The sequence below is a fragment of the Mchenga conophoros genome, linkage group LG4, assembly GCF_057382185.1.
Source record: "Mchenga conophoros isolate Kocher_MC1m ecotype Shallow Benthic linkage group LG4, M_conophoros_male_GT1.1, whole genome shotgun sequence".
Taxonomy (NCBI): Eukaryota; Metazoa; Chordata; class Actinopteri; order Cichliformes; family Cichlidae; genus Mchenga; species Mchenga conophoros.
In genome coordinates this window covers 32672224-32693355 of record NC_140529.1, presented here as the reverse complement: position 1 = coordinate 32693355, position 21132 = coordinate 32672224, and the positions used below count along the sequence as shown (strand labels likewise).

Sequence of the window (21132 nt, the reverse complement as noted above, 5' to 3'; positions counted from 1 at the left end):
AATAAATTATGAGCATTTATTAAATAATAATGCTCCATAAATAAAAGAAAACAATGTTGTTTTTGTGCATAACAAAAAGCTCACAAATGTGCAGTCAAAATGTAAACTAAAAGACGAGCACTATAACAAAGACAGATTTCACAGCTGCTCTGTTCCCAACTTGTACTGCGTGACTGACAGCCTGGAGTTTGAAATCCGCTTCGCAACCACGTCTCTTAACAGGTGCCATTTATGGTCCTTATACACAGTAAGGTAATATTACGTTGAAGCACAGTACGTATCACTCCGCGAGGCTCAGCCGTAATGCTCCGACAATCCATCAAGCGGTGCAGCTCCGTAGCTTACCAAAGTCGTACTAAAACATTTTTTGACAGATTGCTGAGCGCCGTGTACCACATAAAATCGGTTCGCGGCCATCAAGCACAACCAGAATTCATACATAAGGCGCGCTGTCAACTTTTGAGAAAATGAAAGGATTTTAGTCCGTGCAGCACCTCTGGGCTGCATGGCGTTAGCGCGGTTAGCTCGTTAGCGTGGTTAGCTAGCTAACACGTTGACGCCGTCCAGCCCCACGCACGGGGCGATGCGCAGTAACTCGTTAACGGAGATTTGCCGTGTCCATCTTGTCGCTTCCTGCAGGTGAAGCGATGGGGGAGGAGGGGGGGGTTGTGTTCAGTGAAGGAGAGGCGAGGCCGAGTAACGTTGCGTAAAGACGAAAGTGGACGAAAGAAAGGCAAACTTGCGGCTCCGCAAGTATAATTATAACGTAACATAGACTATATCGATATAAAGGATATGGTCACATCTTATATCTCGTATAAAAATATATCGATATTTTTTAAAAACTCGATATATCGCCCAGCTCTACTCGTCACCCTGTCAAACACACACAAAGATGAATGAAATTTACCAAAGAACAAAAGCAAATATCTGCTATTTCAGGGAGATAAGGACCCTCAGAGGTTAAATCTGAGCAGACACACACAGCACCCGGCCAGTAAACCGAACGCAGCTGTGTAGATCAGGAATGCACAAGTTGTTTTTCTTATATTAATCTGTAGTCCGCATTGAGCCGGCTTTAAAAATGCATGCACACTTGGTGCCATGGGAGTTTGGTCTGGGATCACTGGGTTTAGGAAATAGTAAGACAGGTTTTTCGCTCCGAATTCATCCATAGAAATAAATAAATAATATTTAAAGACACTGTCATTTTTCAACATACAAGGTTAATGTCAGCTTTTCAACCCAAATAACATTTTTTTTCTAAACTAAACCAAGTAGTTTTTGGTGTCTGAATCTAACTGCTGAGTGGAAGTTAACATAAATAGCAACACAAAGTGCAAAACACAAACCAACCAAACAGAACATGAACTGCAGTCTTCTGACTTGTGCCACCTAATGTGGATCCTGTAGCTCTTTAAACGTGAACTCTTGTCTTTCAGTGTCCAGTACAGCTGAGGGGATCTGTACAACTCCAGCACCGGGGCAGAACAGCAGGGATGAGGTACTGCTGAGAGGGCTCGGAGCCTCGTGTACTTAGCAAGCTGTGTGACAACCTCCGCTGAGTGACAGCGGAGGTTGATGATTTCAGAGCAATATTGCAACACACAGCAGAGATACTGGCAAACATAACCTCGTCACCCTGTCAAACACAAAGATGAATGCAATTTACCAAAGAACAGGAAATATCTGCTAGTCCTGCATTTTCACGGTGGAGCCATATCACACAAGATGATAAGGACCCTCAGAGGTTAAATCTGAGCAGACACACACATGCAAGCAGACCTCTCCTCTCACATCATGACTTCACTATGAGTGCTTCAATGCACAGCTCCAGAGCCACACCAACAGACATCCAGAGCATTGCTCAGGAGAAAAAAACAACAACTTACCATTGCATGTATATCTCTGCAGGCTTAAAACAGCTGCTGTAAGTGAGTGATGGTGGCCGCGGTATCTTGTGATGCTTATTGAGACCAAGTCACACCTTTCCATCTTCTCATTTACTGTTACACCACCACTTCGTGTGTCAGCAGTCATCTCCCACCACTTTACAGCTTATTTGTAACAGATTAAAAGCAGCAGACCACCAGTTTTGATTAAAGGTAGCATCCCCTGATGGAGCTAAATCAATTAAGACTCCCCATGCAGCCAAATCCGCGTGATTAATATGTTTGATTTATGAGGAGAAGCTCGATACTAGTGGAGGAGTGACGCACCATCCCCATTTGGGACGTCCCGTCTGGACTGACAGCTCCTCCGCGTCCCGATGCAGTCCAGACGCGGACAAAAGACTGAACCCACCCGGGCGTAAAATGGGACGTTCGCTTTCGTAAAGCGGCTGATTAAATTCATTTCTTTGCGCACCACTTGCGTCCACAGCAGCGACGCAAAAGCTGCAGAAAAACCCTGATCAAACACTTATTTCTGTACAGTATGACTGTGAGTGTGTGTGTACACAGTGGCTATGTAAACTACAGTTAATCCTCTTAGGAAATCACGCTCTCTGACCGGCCCGAGCGCGCACCGCTCCACAGCGCAATATGTCCAAGTATCAATACCTCTAACGACAAGTAAGGAGCAGGACCACACTGTCAGCTCGGCGTACTTACGTGGTTCTCAGAGTAGGGAGGTATTCCAACAAGGCAAAAAGCAACTCCATTCATTGGACAGCAGAAACTGTTTGGCTGCAACGAGGAGAGGCAGATTTGTTGCCGCACAGGCAGACGGGGAGCTCTGAGGGTAACAATGCTCCAAACACAAACTTATATATTCGACACTTTTCCAGCTTCCTTCCTCCTAGAAGGAAAAAAACAACTCCCAAGTCTTTTCCCGTTGTTTGGGGCAGTCCGGTGCGCTGCCCCTCCGCCTCCTCCTCCTTTTCTTCTCCTTCTTCTTCCGGCAGACCGCATCAGTTGTACATATCTAAGTCCCTGCGAACTCGCCCTGCCTGGAAACTGACTGTAGCGGCATCAAAATACAAAGAGGGGGTGCACAGGAAGCCAAGAGACTCCGCCTTCAAAGTAAAGCTGGAGAGAGGAATGTGTCCAAATTCCCAAATTCAAAGAAACAACTTCCAAAAGAAAAATATTTCTGGAAGCTGTAGATAAACATTAGTGCTGTAGTCATTTATCGTAAGATTTAACAGTCTATTTTTATTCGCTGGGGGGGGGGGGGGGGGGGGGGGGGAGGCAATTTTGGACTTGCCATCAATAGAAATGCTCTAAACGTGGATGAGTTTGAGAGAAGGTATCTAGTCGATTTAAAGCCGTTTTTAAGCTTTTATGGTTGCTATCTGCACCGGAAGTGAGCTGTTTTAGAGTACTAAACTTCACACGGAGAGAGTCAAATTAAATGAGGGTGCGTTGGATAAATCTGTGCGCTCCGCCCTGCAGACGCGAAGCATGCGGGCTCCCTCTGGCTGTGCGCTGAACGAGAGGAGGGCTCCAAGCCAAAAGCACACCCAACACAGCTCTGATCGGAGTACCTTAGAAACTGAATTCGAGTACTGTGAAAATGCAAAAGCAGCGCGTATAAAAGTCACTGTGTCACAATAATTATCGGTGAAATTAAAAGTGAAACCTGACAAACTAGATCTAACCAGTGTTGTATTCTTATATGCAACACTTTTATGCTCCATCATTTTGATGTGGTGCTATTTTAAAAAGTTTTATGTCCTACTAAATATTCAATTCACTGTATAAAGATGGACTTAAATTTAAACGCACTGCTATAATCTGGAAAGTGACTGTAAATGTATAGTTATTACACATTGCTTTATATTTTGCTTTCGAGGAGCCAGACCTTCTTGTAACTTTTACAGTGGCCTTGAACAACAGTTCTCCAGGCTTTCAAGTTTTCCTTTTGGCTTTCCAACTGCCATTTCAGTCACTTTCAGTCCACTCCTTGTAACTGAGGAATTTGTTGTTGTTTGTTAAACCACTTATCGCTGACCTATGAAGTATAAAAACAAAACATACAATATGAACGTCCTATTTCTTTGCTGAACCTATGAAATGTCAACAATAACACAGTCTGACACAGTCTGTCCCTTAAAATGTCTAAAACGTAAACTACAGTAGGCACTACAAGTATTTGTCTGACTCTACATTACGTCTTATTGATTAAATTGTACCAGGAGATGCCGGACTAGAGCAGCGCAGATACTGAAGGACCCGTCCCATCCTGGCAACAAACTGTTCCAACTTCTGCAATCTGGTAGAAGGTTCCGCATCTTCCGGGCAAGGACAGAGAGACTCAAGAGGAGCTTCTATCCCCAAGCCATCCGTGCCCTAAACACACACACCCGCCCTCTCACATCATCTATAATTGACTGAGTCAGGACTCTTCCAGACACTAAACCAAGGCACAATGTACATTTCAATTCCTTTAATTTTAAATATGTTTATATTGTCTATCCTGTAAAATAGTCAGATGTCTATTCATATTAATGCACAGAATTCACCTGCTTTTGCTGCTACTACTGCACATTCACCCAATGTATATACTATGCCATATATCTCTCTCTCTCTCTCTCTCTCTCTATATATATATATATATATATATATATATATATATATATATAGATATATAGATATATATATATATATATATATATATAAAATGTTCTTCCTCTACACCCCCCCCAATTGTTTTGCACATGTCGAGGAGCGTGTCAGGCTACATTTCACTGTGTGTTATACTTGTATAACTATGCATGTGACAAATAAAGAACCTTGAACCTTGAACCTACTGTGAATGTTGTCATAACGGAACCAAATTCACCTCTGTAACCCAAGGTGATGTGTTCAAACCCACAAAATACTCACTTTATTCAACAGAGCTCAATTAAACAGCACATATTCAGATTTAGATAAAGAAATGAGTGAGTCAGTTTCTGGCATTTTGCTTAAACAAATAGTTAGCTGTCTAATCATCATAGATCACACAGAAAAGCAACCTCCCAATGAGTATTTACTGTAAAATTAACCACAGGGTTGGGAAAACAATGCATTAGGTATAATTTCAGGAGTAGCAAGAATCTCGGGAATGTGGATATGACAGAAAAAAAGGCTAAAGAAAGCCTGAAAGGATAATTCATTGATAGCTGTTCTAATTCTTTTCCCACCCAGAGCAGTCTGTGTATTCTCGGAAAAGTGTTGAGATTTGTATTTTTGGATGCAGTTCATGTGAATCAATAGATGTAGTCAGAGGAAGTTTACTCATAAGTACAAAAGGAAGTGTAGTCTGCTGCCAGGAGGATACAGTGTAACTACATATGCTCCATGGCATCATCTTTGGCTGCTGTGATGACTCAAAGCTAGGGGTGGGGGGGGGGGGGGGGGGGGGGGCGGACCCATGTGGCTGCTATTACTCTGAAGGGGTATGAGTATCAGGGAGCCACTTCAAAACCTCCTTGCCTGTGAGGAAACCAACTGGAATCATAGTGGGAAAAAGCCGCTTACGGGAGTCTTCCCACGCCAAGAGCCACAGCTGCCAATTCAGCTTTCATCTCTGCATGTCTGCTCAGTCTCCATTCATGGACTCCAACCTCTGCTTCAAGCCTGCCTGGAGACACACAATCCCTGCCAAAAGCTTACAGGGGACACTCTTCGAAAGCCAGAGCTATGACCTTCACTCATCCCTCATTTGACACAGACAATTACCATATGTGTCCTAAATCCACCCCCAGGTTACACATCTACAGCGGTCAGAGTAGTTTCAGTGAATATCAGATTGTCCGTAAATCCACCATGGCGGAGCAAGAGACTTAGCTGGAGTATCCCCGTCTTAAGGTGGGAGAGAAGGGCAGATGGTCTCCGAGAGTAAGAAGGGTAATGGTGCAGACGGTCTGGTTCACAAAGCTTGGTTTCTGGTGTGGGAAAAGGGGGGTTTCATGGAGTGTGAGGGATGTGCAGCTGGACACTTTATATCTTAACTCTGACCTGGGATCAGGATCTAACTCTGCAGCCTCTTTCTGCGGTCAGTATGTTTTTAATTCAAGCAATCGGAGGCATAAATCAGTCTTTGCCGTGACATTCTTCTGTGGGAAGAGCGATCCTATGTTGGAGACCCCTCCTGAGTTGGGGCTTGTCCACATCTTATCCCATATTGCATGCAGATCCACAGTCACGCAACACATTAATTTCCCTGTCAGGCAAGCAAAATGGGCTTTCTATTATTGATGGCTGCTGGTAGGCTGAGAGTAAAGAGGTGCAGCAAGGGAGGGAGGGGGAGAGAAAGATTTGTGTACTTGAGGGGCTGTGTGTTATATCTGAGCAGGTGGCTATAAAAGGTTGTTGTTGAAGGACAGGAAGGAGTAGTAAGTGCAGGCAGAAGAAAGCGTTTTTTTCTCCTGCACTTGACGGCTAACACATCCCTGAGTCGGGCTTACTCACTGACACACATCCTCAGGCGCTGGGTATGTCCCCCACGACTGACTGAGTAAGCCCCGATCTGTGACTGTGATGTGAGGCGACACCCCTCCCTCCCCAATCTCTTTCCCTCGAGGGTCAGCTGGGGATGAGCAGAGAGCATCCAGAGCCTCTCCTCAGCCGTTACATAATCGCGCACACAGCCCGACGCCTTGTGGGACCAACCCATAAACAACCATCATCCTATTTGCTCGCTCGACCGCTCCCCCACCCCTCGACTCCCGCCTCCCTCCGCTGGCCCGACGCTGCCTGGCTGAGGCTGTAAAGGCGGCAGGACGGATGGATGGAATGGTGGGTGGGCATTCCTCATACCATTCTAGGCCACCTCGCACAGCTTGTGCACTAGGATGCTACTATTCATTGTTATCACTCCATTTATTCCAAGCTAACCCCGCCCAGTCCTCACGCCCAAGGCTTCTATCTCCTAATTCTTTCATATCTCCTCTATTTCACTTCACTTCCCCTAAGTTACTGTGCCCAGCCTCTCAGTAAATGTCCGTAACGCCCTCTGCACACGCTTACTTCATGTCTGAGGAGTCTAGTTGCCAGAACTTCTCAACATCGTTCTCCTTAAGCTTCTACAGAGTCGCTCTATATCCGTCTCCTTGATACTGTTGCATTTAATGATGGTACTTGGAGGGTTTTCCTACTGCTAAGAGCCAAAAGGAAACATTGTGGAAATCCTGCCAAGGTACACTATCTCCCACTCGCTTTCAAATCTATTATAAAGAGTAACCATCTTTAAATCCTTGTTTCAAATGTAATAAAAGGCTGATTAACATGTTCTCGGTTTGATAGCGTGAAACATGACCTAAAAATTGACCTCCCATATGCTTGCGCTGTAGTAATTCTCTCAGCTGCTCATTGCTAAGCACATCTGAACATATGTGAGCGTGTGATTGCAACGTGGGTGTCAAAGATGAGAAAGAGACAGGTTGAAATATTTATGTATGTGTGAGTAAGATGTAGTTATGAAAGCAATTCTGCTGTATGTCTCACTCTGAGACATAAAAGCTCCCGTGGCACTCCTTTGAAGGGTGTTATGGGAAGTTTGAGAGGGAGAGCGATGACCCCATGGATTCCAACCAGAGCCATGACCCCCACCCCCCCGCCCCCACCCCCGCATGACAGAGGAGTCCTCTTTGTCTGGCCGGACAACTGGCACGAGAGGAGGAAACAGCTGACCAGGCAGCTTAAACGGACAGAGAGGGACTGTAACTGTACCGCATACCGCTACATAAATAAAAGTAGTTAAACACCGAGCCTGAATTGCAGCCTTTGCCGCAGCTTTTGTAATCGCTTGATGCTGTGCCAAGCGACTGAACCCCATTCAGAAGATGCTTTCTATTCACGCTACACTGATTTCTAAGAGCTTCATTTACAAAATGATGCAGACCTTTCATTTGTGCTTTTGGATTTTGTAGCCATTTTGCAGTAATTGGTTTCCATTTATTTCTGCATGCTTAAAGAGATTGACACGGATGAATGTGACGTCATTTGTAAGTGGTAACGGGGTTTACAGGAAGGTTAACAGGGAAAGTGTTAGTAATGTTTTTATTAATATGGATAAGCATATATAGACTAAGATTGTGCAATGGTCATATTTCAGTTCCCAAAAGTTGCAAGCTATTCTCTTTTCTCTGCTCATTTCCTGTCATTCTGCACTGTGCTTGTCGAAAAATAATAAACAGCCGTTTTCCCAAATGAACTTCAACTCTGGGAGAAACATTGTTGCCCTTCCTCACATCAGAAGATAGTCTGCTTCACACTTGTTCTCACTATTAACCTGCTCAATTTGAATTCACTATTAGACGGACCAAGTAGGTAACATCACAGGTATTTTGGGAACTAGGTGCTAGGGATGGAGCGTAGTCACGACTGTTGAATTACCAGTTCGTTTGATGCCCCTCTGTCAGGTAATGCCCAGAAAGCTTTAGGTTTACACCAAGAGCAGAGGGAACAACAGCTTGGCACACTGAAAGCTCATTGTTTTGTTTTGTTTTTTGTAGCTATGGTCAGTAACGAACCTCCTTGATATTATAACATAGCATATACTCTTTTCCTTGTTTCTCTATTGACCTGTAGGCCTCCCTCACCCATCTCTACATTTCACTGTAATCCCCACTCGCTCTTGCAGCTGCCTCGCTCATTCCTCTATAAACAACTAAAGGCCTGTGGGCACCCAATCTGCAAAGGTAGAGACAGGTTAGGCTCAGAGCTTTTGTTGCTGGAGCAGACATTGAGCTGGGTGTAGGATGGAGAGAGTGACTCATTGCAGACACACACACACATGCAAGCCACACACTACTGCTAGCCTGGGGTTTACACTGGACATGCTGATACGCCATATCCTATAGTGCACGATCCAGTTTCCACTGCAAAAAGAACCCTTTGTATCAAAGATAGAGGTTTATGGGTTTTTATGCATATAAGCCTTTTGTAAAGAGAGTTTAAGTCCCATCTTCCTGTACAAGCTTATACATTATCTCATCTCCACTCATGAACTGCTGGGCCTCAACTTCTTGGAGTTTTCTTTTTGATACAGAAGCAGGCCTTAACATGGAGACAGCTGATAAGAACAGCCATGCGGGAGTGTTTGAGATAAAGGAACAAAGAGAAGGAAATGCCCAGAGTCTAACAAGAAGACTAATCGATGTTCAGGTGTTAGTGTCAGTACACATGAGTGGAGAATTAGCATCCTGAGATCGCCAGTGTGTCTCCCCATCAATTTATTCCTCAAAGTTCCAGACAAATACAAAAAACAACAAGGGCTGAAATAGCTTCCAGGGGTTTCCACTATTTCTATAAATGGCCACTGTTACTATAAATGCTTGGCACACATTCTTCAAAAGGACAACCTCTTCTTTTCCCTTAAATCTCTTCTGAGAGACAGAGAAATAAAATAAACAGACACTCATGGTTCCAGTAGCAGAGCACGGAGTTTCCTTCCTGCTGGCTGAATGTGTCTGCTGCCTCTTTACCTTTCACAGATCTTTTTCCTCTCTCTCATATCACTTCCTGTGGCATGAGGGAAAACAATGGCAATGAGCTCGGACGATGAGATATGTTTTCCAGTCACATTCGGGAATCAGTGAGTGCAATATCATTCAACATGTTTGCATCAGATTTCTCTGCTGGTTACCGATGAATCAGTAGGATCCAGAAATAACTCGTATATTAATAGAATGACATAAGCTCCAGATCCAGAGGCAAATGTTTGTTCCTTATTTTCATACCTTTAAAAAAAGTCCTGTAACTTAACGTCACATGGTCACATCCTTAGACTTTAGTATTTTGGGCATCTTAGGACGACTATTTCCTTCTCCTAAAACATTTAGGGGATTAAAGTGTGTTTTGTCTTTGGATCTGAGTCTTTGAAGTTAATCCTCTGCCTTCACAGAAGCACTTATTACAAAAAGATGGAGCAAGTTTTACCATAAATAACTCAGTTCAGAATAATCAAGCACCCCCAAGGTCTTCATAACTTATAATCTACAACATAAACATCATCAGACTTTCTGAAGCAGCAAGAAAAATCGTCTCAAGGACCTTACGGCCATGACAGATCTGCTTTGTGGTGCACATGAAGCCACACCTCTTGCAGTATATACAGTAAACTGAATAATCCCGTACGCTTGAAGGGATCATACCCTAATCCCAGCATTTCTCTGGCCTTAAAACTCAGAGATAAGTTTGTCTAGACATGGCCTTAAAGGAGGGTGTTCTCATTTCGGAGGAGACGTGAGACCGCACAAGAGAAACGTTTTGACAGATTTCTAACCTTCAGAGAGGTCACCACTTTTTTAATATAAACATCTATAAGTGCTTAAAACAGTTGGATCACATGTGTTAAATGCTTTTGTCACGTTTCTGAACTAAAGTCATAGACTGAGATAAAAGGAGTGGATTTGCTCACTTGTAAAATCTTTGAATTCAAAAGGAAAGTCAGCGCTGTTTTCCAAAACACAGATCACTAATAAAGATGTTGATCTACAAGTATTAACCATAAATCTGAGAATGAGGGCAGTGCTTTTTATAACAAACTGAGATGTGACGCTTTTTTCCTGCAGTGTTTAATGGCCAAGACAGAGAGGATTATATACTTTGCTCGTGGAATTAATGTAAATGTGCACCATCATCATTGTTAATAACAAAATAAGCAAACATCGTCTTATTCTAGGTTGGATTCTGTAAAAGGATAACCATCTGTTCCTTTGCTGCTCACCACAGAGATTTCCCTAAATAGATAATCCTCGCTCCCAACCCTGAAAGATAGAAACTGAGCCACAGTGGCATCTGGATGCCACAAGGGGGCTCCATACCTACAAGAGATGGTGAGATACAGTATGAGGGTGGAGAATAAAAACAAAATTAGGTCCTTGCATGTATCTCAGATGAGTTTTTCATTTTATTCGCATCTATGGGGTATCATGTGATTTAAAGTGATGACAAGGATTTTAATGAGCCCTAAAAATGGAAAGAAATATGTGGCCATGTGAGAAACGGGGAAGGGAACAGTTTATTCTGGACATGAGAGCCACAAAATCTGAGTCTGAACTCATGATGTGATAGAGTCGGGTCATTGCGGTGAATGAAGGAAAAGTTGGACAGTACAAAGGAGAATAGGCCAAGAGGTCAGCGGGTCATGAAGCTCAGGTCATTACTGATATGCTGCCGTGGCGCCCAGTAACTTTAGAGCATCCATTTAGCTTGTTAGATGATCAAAGTAATGAAACAGCAGCTGTTCATTACAGACTGACATACTCGTGCAGCACCTCAACCACTGAAGTCAGCTGCTCTGAGACTCAAGGATGACAGAGCAGGAGTGGGAATAGATAGGGAGTCGAAAACATGTCAAACTGATAACTGAGCACGCCAAACAGGCCCATTAGGTTAAATTGGACTCAAATGGCTTCCTAATTGGACGGTCTCCCAATGCAACCGATAAACCTCATTCCTCTGTTTTGGCTGGTTTATCCCTGCTCAGCTGCTCTCGTCCCGTGTCATCATCCTGCCGTTCCCTGGCTGGACTGATGCAAAGTGCTGCTGACAGGAAGGGCTTTAGCCACACTGGCTAACCTTTGACCCCTGCGGGAGAACGCCCCCCCCCCCTCCGCTTCTGCCATCTGCATTCATTGCTTGCCACTTAAGTGCATTGAGGTTGAGGTCCTAAGCTGAGCGGGAGATGTTTACTTGCTGGAGATGGGTGTCCTACTTTCTTTCACGGGACAATCTGTGCGTTGTTTGCCTGCTGGCCTCGAACAGTTGGTTATCTCCAGCCTTAAAAATTCAACTGAATTAAGAACATGAGCCCTGTGCTAAGATACTCCACATGCACAAACAGCTCTTTATACCTGACATGAACATGATATTTACAATATGTTTAAATGCATTTCTGCATTTTAAATGTCTTAAAAATGAGTTGAAAGGATTTCTGTGGAAAAATAGAGCCTAGAGAATAGATACAAATCTAAAATTTTCTCTTTGAAAAATCAACGAGCCGCTTCTTCTAGACTCCCTCAGAACAAGTTAATTTCTTTTGTATATTTAATCAAATTGTGCGAAATGTTACCTTCATGTTATGATAAAATTACTGAGCTACATCTCTCAGTATAGACACAGAGGTGGGTCAAAAGCTCACACTTCTTCCAAGATGTTGGATGCCTAAAGGAAAAAGGCTAACAGTATGCTATTATGCACACATTTCATCATATTCAAGCTCAAAGGAAAGTTATAGAAAAAATCATGCTGGAAAAAAATCCAAATTTAAGCTTCGGATGGTGACGCTTAATGTTGATTTAAAATGGGTTTGATGGCCGGCTTCTGTACATAAAAATTTACAAGAGATTGAAAATGCTGGAAATGATAAAACACCTTCTGTTTGTCTCTTCTGACTTCAGTCTATAGAGCTTCTTTTACTATGACAGCAATGTTTTTCATAGCTTTGATAAATATACTACAGCCACCCACCCATCAATTGATTTTCTTAATCACTTATCCAATTCAGGGTCATGGGTAGGCGGGGGGTGGATCCTAATCCAGCTGGCTGCCAGTCTTTTGCAGAGCTAACAATGAGAGCAGACCATTGTGCTGCTCCACATATAACTAATGAAGCTGACTACAGGTTCTGAGAGGTTCTAGTTTAATTTTTTCCTTTTATAGATTTGGTTGATTTTACATGAAATGGAAGCCTGCATGAAAAGTATTACACTGATAAGCATGTAGTAGTACTAGAGCCTACTTGCTGCTGCAGAGACTGTGCATAATATGGTGACAGCCATTTGTACCATAAATGTCTGCAAGGAACTATGTACCTCTGTGAACTCTGCTTTCCTACAGCAGTGTGGATATATGTCATTGTAACTCCCCTCCACTCAGTGTTACAGAACTCATACTGAGACCAGAGAAGCTCTAAACATGGGTAAAAATATCAATATAAACACTGAATGACTGTATGAATGAATAGCATTAATTATCTTAGCAGAATGCAAAAACGCTGCTGACAAATTCTGGGTCTTTCACACTACTTCAACACACAGAAAACATAACCAGCTATAACAAGCATCCATAAGAGGATCTGCCGCCAGACAGAGGTCCCGACTCCTTGCTCTGATAGGTCAGGGTAGGTCAGAGCTGTTTTTGTGGCCGTGGTTTTAATATCACGTCTGGTGACTGTTCCATTTCAGCTTGGATGCAAGCGCACATTCAAAGTTTATCTTTAACAGTCTCTCACTGTTTGCTGCCCCGCGGTGAGAAATTCTTCAGAGTGCAAAGACTGAAGGGCTGTAGACAGGAGGCCTCGGGGTGCCATGGGTGGGACATCAGATTAGACCACCTGTTCTACCATGAAGCACACACACACACACACACACTCCTTCTTTTTCTTTATCCATTCCTCTCACACATTTGTCTTTTACATTCTCTCTCACTATCTCATTTGTAACCTAATAAGACCCTTTCTTCACTAACACGCACACACACAGGCACACACACTTTCACTCTCATAAAATATCTCCCTCCGTGGCTGCTTTGCCCTGAGCTAATTCTGACTGCATTCCATTTCAGTCACATCTATGGGAAACAGACAAAGCAATTTGCCAGATAACTCTGGCTGACAGCCACAGGAACTTACACACACACACACACACACAGATATATATATGCACACATATACACACTAAAGTTACACATGTCGCCCAGCCTCCTTTACTGAGCCTCCAGGGAGCTGTACTCAGACAGCAGCACAAACACAACAGCGTCACCCCTGTCCACATGAATGTGCCTCATCCAGTTGTATCAGGGATTCCCTCTGATGTAGTGACACACTTTTAAATGTATCTATCATGCTCTGCCTTATTTTCTGTCATACACAAACAGCTGCAGTTGTGGTTGCTCATATTAAGTTTCACATAATAAGTTCAACATATGTGCAAGTAGTGCCGGTGAGCCAAAAGTATAATTTTTTTTTTTTTTGGGGGGGTTCATCTCTTGGATTTGAATGATAATAAAAAGATAGTGGGTATCCTTAATATAGCCCTGTCAGGCACACGACTAAGACCGCCTGCTGCACCAAGAGTTAGTTTGCAAGATGCAGACAATCAGAAGAGAGTTGGCGTAAAAGGAGACGAGCTGAAACAACTTGTTTTAGAGTGGAAGAAGTGTGGGGGAGTGCACCAAGGCCTAATATAAAATAAATAAGGTTTACTTTAAACTGTGAATCCTGCAAATTTACTCCAGTGGAGTCCAAGGATGTTACAGTAGAAAGAGTGATGTGGTTCTGCGTGATGGATGCGGTCATGCAACTCCATCTCCGGCCTTCGAGTTCGCACGCCAGCAGTCACCACAAGCCCTGCCCATGTCTCCCTTAATGACTATTGATCACAAAGCACTAATGACCCACGCTGATTTGCAGTTAGTCTAATAGTTTAATCATCCTCATGGAAGGAGGCGCTCTGAACTAAGAACATTTATAAGCCTATAAAACCAGAGAGTGCAGTGAGGATGAGGATCGTGGCAACACTCGGACACAGAAGAATGCATCGCAGACGGACTCTGAGAGTAAGAGGTGTCCCGCTGCTGCCCTGGATTCTCTCTCACAGGCGCTTTATCTCACAAGCCTTTTTCCTGTCCCTCACTGAGCCTCTGCCCTCCTTATCACTGCGAATGTACATGCGTGTCCTTCAATAGACAGCTACAAACAGAAAGAAGGACAAAAGCGTGTGACGATGCCGTGTAAACTTTGCAAGCCTTTCGATGACTGCAGTAAAGCCCGCATGCCTCTTTTGCATCCACACGGTGATATTAGTGCATGCTGAGGCTTCCAACTCTCACTGTATCTCTAAACGTTTCTCAGACTTAGACTGTGTACCAAGAACCATCTCGCGGCTGCTTTACTGTAAACACACCCAGGAAACAAAAAACAACAGATAATGCTTCACAGTCATGTGAACAGGAAAGTGCTACTGTATAATCATACATTACATCACAGTATAGTCCATCTATTAAAATGACACTGACCCAGCTTTAGCACTGCACCAAGGCCACGCCGTGTCAGCATTTCACAGCACTGCGGAGTCTTATAAATAGTTTTTGTTTCCTGTGATCTATACTGCACAGTAAGTGACACCATTCTCTTTTTTTGTCATTGTTGTTGCAAAGGTGAACTGATACTTTTCATGAGAATGTGTGTGTAAGACTTGGTTAATAAGTCATACGTGACATTTTTAGGTCCTCCAAACACATCGTGAGCTCTCTGTTACTACCTGAAGTTTGCTGCTTGGGTTGCTAGCTTATACCCCTGCCTCTAAGTATATCTCCACCCACAATAACAAAGACACTCTGACTGTCTGGCTAGCAGCAGTCATGACATCATCCCTGCTGTACCAAGGGGGCTAACATCACCCCAACCTGAGCAGGCAGACACATACAGGACAGGCACGCCCCCACCCATGGACAGCATGAATAATTAACCCCGAGGCAAGGGCTGGGCTTTGGGTGTGTCACCTATTTACTCCGTAATCCCTCCTCTTCTTCATCGCAAACCTGATGCTCACACCAGATCCCCTCTCAGGAGCATAGAGGACGCAAAGCAACAGAGTGAGACAGGGGGAGGGTGGACACGGGGGATGAGGTAATCAATGAGCAGGAGACACATTTGAGGGCAATGGAGGGGAGATGCGAGAGGGAGGGAGACTTGATTGGTGTTGCTTCTTGTCTCTGCTCCTCTAAACCATCCATCATTTTGCTAAACTACCAGCAGCTGCTCGCCTCCACCGTGGAGACAACACCAAAAGACAGCTGCAGCAATCAGCCTGCAAGCAGAGCTCTGAGAAACAGGTCATAAAATACACCAAAGCAGTCACAAACACTGTCTGTTTAGGGCGCAAGAGAGGGACATTCGACATGCATCAAGTTACAGCGCTGCACATGTGGCGCAGGCGATGAGACCTATTGCAAAGGCTGTGACATGAGTACACAATATTTCGGCTTGCCTCGGTCTCTATCAGTAACGCTCTGGATGTAAACACTGTTGCATGACATCCCATCCCCTTACTCCTTCCTGTCTGACTCTAGGTGAAGGTGCCACTCGCTTCACGACATGTTATCCTGTAAAAATCAGCCACACCCCTGTTTTCATTCTGTTCTGTTGCTCATCTCCAAAGTGTTCACCTAAGATATGAGCCGGTGATGTTTTGAACTGTGTCATCTCTCCAGAGGCCTGCCACTTGCCGGTGGCGACACCTTTGCCGGCCCGGCCTCTCCCCCCCCTCCCCACCCACTCAGAGTGAAAACCAGCTCGCCGGGGGTGAATCAGAAAACACACACCGTGGGTTCGGCAGCATGCTGTGCAGTTGGTTTTTGCCTCGAGGGAATGAAAACAGTTGTGATGCATGTTATGAATAAACCAGGAGCCGCTGCTGCGTCTGCGCTGCGTGCTTTGTGTCAGAGAGGTGTGGATATGTGGAGCACATTAAAGGTGGTGTTCCCCTTCACTTCCCCTTCACTTCCTCCCCACCTCCTCATCTCCATCCTCACCTGGTCCATGATTTCAACGAGTCTCCTCCCTCCTCCTCTTCCCAGTCATGGCACAAGATCACCGGCTGCCTGTCTTCTCTCTTTTCTTTTCCTGGTTTAGTATTCCCAGCAGAAATGCAGTCCTGCTCTCGTCACACAGGCGAGGCAGCCTGGCAGCCGAGCGCTGCTGCTGCTGCTTCGCCTCTCCACACAGGCATAACTCTGTCTCTGAGTGTGACAGCCTGAAACATCCAGCTAGACACTCATCTTTTGTCCTTGTCTCTGTTTCCTCTTCTTCCCCTGCCGCTCTGGGTGACAGCTAGAGGGGAAACAGTGTGCACGTCCAATTCTCGCCTCTCTGCTTGATGGCCACACAGAAGGAAGAGACTCCCGCTCTCCGCTTTCGTTCTCTTTCACTCGTTCCCTGTGTACGCTGGCCTCGCCTCCTTTCCCTCCCTCTCCCTGTCTCCACTTCCCTCCTCTCCTTCCATCTCCCCTCCCCCTCCTGCTGCAGCTGAAGAGAACCAGAACAGCAAATGAGCGAGAAGAAGCAGCCGATAGAGGAAGGCGGAAGGCTTGAGATTGGCTGCCGGGAGCTCATGTGACTCCTAGCAGAGGACCCTCTACCAGCTGTCCAGCTCATGCTTCCCTGCAAACCTCTGTTGCCATTGACAACAGCTGCCCGTGCAGCTCACCAACCACAGAACCCCTTCACGTAAAACCATTGGCTGGCAGGATTTATGGCCCCCGCCTCCTATTGTGAGGGGAGCATGTTGGGACGTGTAGTCCAATCTGTTGTCAGGATCTGTTGGGCGTTTAAGAGCAGATATCCCCGTGCCCCCAGGGAGAAAATAGTTCACCCGCAATGCATCAGTGTTCCAAATGAAATGAAAAGAAAACGAGGAGTTTGTGGTGAGATGTTTGTATTATTAACACTAAAAACTTTGGCAAAAAATGACTAAAAACCACACACGAGAGGAGAAAAGACCTCGAGAGCCGGGCATTCTTGGTCAGCCAGGAAAAAGACATCCTCTGCCATTTCCCTCACTGCCGCCACAGAGGGAAACTCCCACCCCACAACAACAGGAACTCTAACACTGAAGGCCACGGCTATAAGCACAGAGGCACTCCATTTCCCTTCCCTCATTCTCTTTTCTTTCATTGCCTGTTTTTTTCTTTATTTGCTCTGCCTCTATCCTCTCCACCTCCCTCCATCTTCACCTATTGTATTATTATCACTACACTCTCTATCCTCTCAATCCCAAACTCCGGCTCACTGGCAAAAAGTTGCCGGAGGTTAAAGGTGCCACAGATACGAGATGTTATTACAATCTAGTCACGCGGGTTCTGATATTTGAACTTTGAACACATACATATACATTAGATTCATCATATCACAACATCTATTATCATCACCATCTAAAATCAGGAGACGCCTTCATGAATGGAAATATAGAGATTTTTGAAAAAGATGTAAACTTATTATCCTTTATTTAAGCAGGCAGTAGTTTATGCATTACGCTGTCGATGTGCATGTGTTCCTCCTGGCTTTCCATAACTGTGCAGGATTAATTTAAAAGGAAACTTCACATCAGGAAAGTCTTTCCTGATATTATTTGTTATTCCCACTCCACTCTCCACTTCCAGGGGTTATTATGGAACGACTTGATGTGTTTTATGATTGTGTTGTGTTCAGTTTGCTCCCAGTTCTCTTCTAGTGAGTGATTACTTAGTTTATTTCCCAGAAAGGCTCCTTATGTTCATTTTTTTAAGCTCCAGAGTTGACAAATGGAGAACAAGGTGAAAAAAAGCATCAAAGAAATTTTCTGACAGTAAGAAGTCTTAAAACACACCACGTTATTTGTCTTTAAATCCTAAAAACATTTAGGTTTTAAATCGATGACATTTCAGCCATCAAAGTCTGCACCGGAAGCATCTGGACATGATGTAATGTTGTGCACATTCTTCCAGCTATCCAGAGAATTAAGCAAAAATATAAAAGACAACGAAATATCCCCGGGAATGCCAGGAATGCTGTCAGCAGCTGTAGCAGTGATACGGTACTATTTAGATTGTTTTTTTCTCCTTTTAAAATAATTATAAGCACATATAAATGTCCTGTGTTACTGCATTAGACCAAAACTATGGCTCCGGGGGAAAGTCAAGGTCTCTGCAGCTGAAAAACAAAAGAGCACCTGTTTCTGGCCTGTCGAGCTTCAGGGGACACAAAACATAGCTGTGACACAATCTGATATGAGGCGAACAGGAGTGTGATTGAAATCTTTCCTTTAGTCCAGCTTCAATGCTTCATTCTCTTTCTAACCCAGATGAAGACTCACAAGTGTAGTGTCAGCTTGCTGCAGTGTCATTTGATCTGGCCGTGCCAAAGATGCTGTTTGAAGTAAAATGACTGCACATGTGTGTGTGTGCTCTCTGATAAAACAGTGGGTGTATTGTAATGGTGAGAGCGGTAGCTTATACTATCAGCAGAGGAATTCTGATCATTCCCCAGAGGGGCTCTATCTGCCTATGTGGGAGAAACTTTAGCTAAGTGCTTTGAGGAGGTGGGAAGGAATGAATTAATGAGTAGTTTAACATTTAGAGCAAAAATTTCTGGCACAACTTCACCTACTTCCAAGGTGCATGGAGAGGATGAAACAATTCACAATGCAGGAACTCCAGCAACACCTAAGGGAAGAGGAACAACTTTATTGACTGACCAACGCTTTCATCAGGGTCGACTCTGATGCATCCCAGTTTAACATTTAGGAAATAGATTTATATAGTTTCAGAAAGGATATGATTGAAATTGCTACAGTTTATGTTTACACTGCATGGCTACTGATATTTAGCTTATCTTAGCATAAAAGTGAGAACAAAGCAGGAAAAAAAGCTAAACTAAATCTACATACCAGCAACTCTACAGCTCGCAAATTAACATATTATGTTATATTTGTGTAATTCATACAGGTTAAACGTTTTGAGTAAGGGGTGAACCAGGTTACCCATGTTACCATGTTTTTACACTTTGTGCTAATCTAGCTTAACTAGCTTAAGTTCATATAACTTAAAGGAGACATTACGTGTTTTCAGGATTCATTAAAAATAATTGTTAGGGTAAGACATCCACTGTTATGCAGAAGCTGACCTGTGACCGTGCAGAGAGATGCAAATGTTCAAGAGTCCTCATTGAGAAATAAGACAGAGGAGCCTTCATCTGTTGATAAAATAGAAAATTATGAATAAATCCTGTTTTGTGTAACAGTACACTTTGGTTTGAGTAGCGACTAAAATATGCCTTTAGCTGGAATTCAAGCATTTTTGTGATCAACTTGAAAAACTTCACGTGAGTATTTTCTTTATCCACCCACCTCCTGTAACCTGTTGTTCCATATATGCATCTGGATTGTTCTGATCTATTTACAGATAAGCTGCTCTCAGGTCAGGCCCCACAGCCTGCTATAGGTCAACAGCACCATCTGCAGGAGAGCATCTGGCACAAAAATCCACAACAGCTACAGAGCGTGGGGCGGGTTTGGCAGGAAATGTGGTGCATGGAATATGGTACTGTTAGTCATCCTTCAGGTCATACCCATTCTTTTTAGAGAAGAATGAATATTTTTCCAACATGCTCAAGGGTTAAAAATATATATCCTGCTCAAATGTTTTCTCAGTAGCTGAAATGTGGATGTGATGTGCAGAGTTTACAGCATGACATTACTTCACAGAACACTCGAGTGGAATTTTTGTGTGTGCAATATGCCTTTTATTTAGAGAAATAAACATACCAGACTAAAAAAATTACAAAATTGTGAAGTATATTGCCTAAGAAATTTCATAATAAAAGCATAATTAGGTCTATTTTATTTTTTTTTTGTAATTTTGCCCTTGGATACCTCCCACGGTGGATTTTAAATCTATCAACATGTACTTGGAAGAGCAGACTTTCAGGTTTAATTCAATGAGTTTGATAGAAGTTTTGTATTAATTAAAAATTATAGAGAGTTTTGTACATAGTCCCCCATTTTCAGAGGGATGAAATATGTTCTCTCTATATTCAGTCGTGTCTCGAGTGACCAAAAAGCGTACAATGCTATGGTCATGAGCCACACTCTGCTCTTCAATCTGCTTGGATCAAGGAATTCTTTTTCAGAACTCTGTGGGCTCATTTAGAGGTTTTCTGCTAAAGTTTAACCTGACCCTATTGTTCTGGACTTTAACCAGTGGTTTAGAACATGTTTTAAAGCCTCTGCCTTTACATTCGACTCTTGTTTGAAGACCTTTTTAATATTGAATTGCGGAGGACAACAGTTCTTCTTATTCCCCCCCCCCAGGATTATTCTTTCCTGTAATTTCCAGCTGTGGTTACATCAATATGGCAACACAATCCACTTTTAGTGGTCTGGTGCAACCTCAGCCCTGCTTTTGCTTATTAACCACTCAAGCAATATAAATTTCAATAAAAGTATCTGCGGACAACAACAAATAGTGATTTGGTCTGTCACTCCAAGAGCAAATGTATTAAACTTAATACACCTAAGAATAAGCAGGAAAGCCTCCATCTATTTGAGAAGCTCGAACCATGAAATGCTTGTCATCTTCTTGAAAACTGACCGTGACAGTTGATAATGCCCAAAAAGGATGAATTCAACTTTGCTTTCCAAAAAGCGAAAGAGAAGGCAGC

The 21132-nt window shown here is 43.6% G+C and overlaps 1 protein-coding gene across 3 annotated transcripts in view; it reads right to left on the bottom strand.

Moving 5' to 3' along the window:
• Nucleotides 1–16905, bottom strand: part of arhgap23a (Rho GTPase activating protein 23a) — a 68649-nt gene extending 51744 nt beyond the window's left edge. Inside the window, exon 1 of one of the 3 annotated variants that reach the window (XM_085271905.1) lies at nt 16470–16905. In XM_085271905.1, coding sequence (XP_085128031.1) covers nt 16470–16478 — 9 coding nt within the window. In that variant the 5' untranslated portion in view covers nt 16479–16905. Of the gene's footprint in view, nt 1–2612; nt 2933–16469 lie in introns of those variants that run through there. The other 2 variants (XM_085271902.1, XM_085271893.1) reach the window with 2 other exon arrangements.
• Between the last annotated feature and the right edge of the window lie 4227 nt (nt 16906–21132).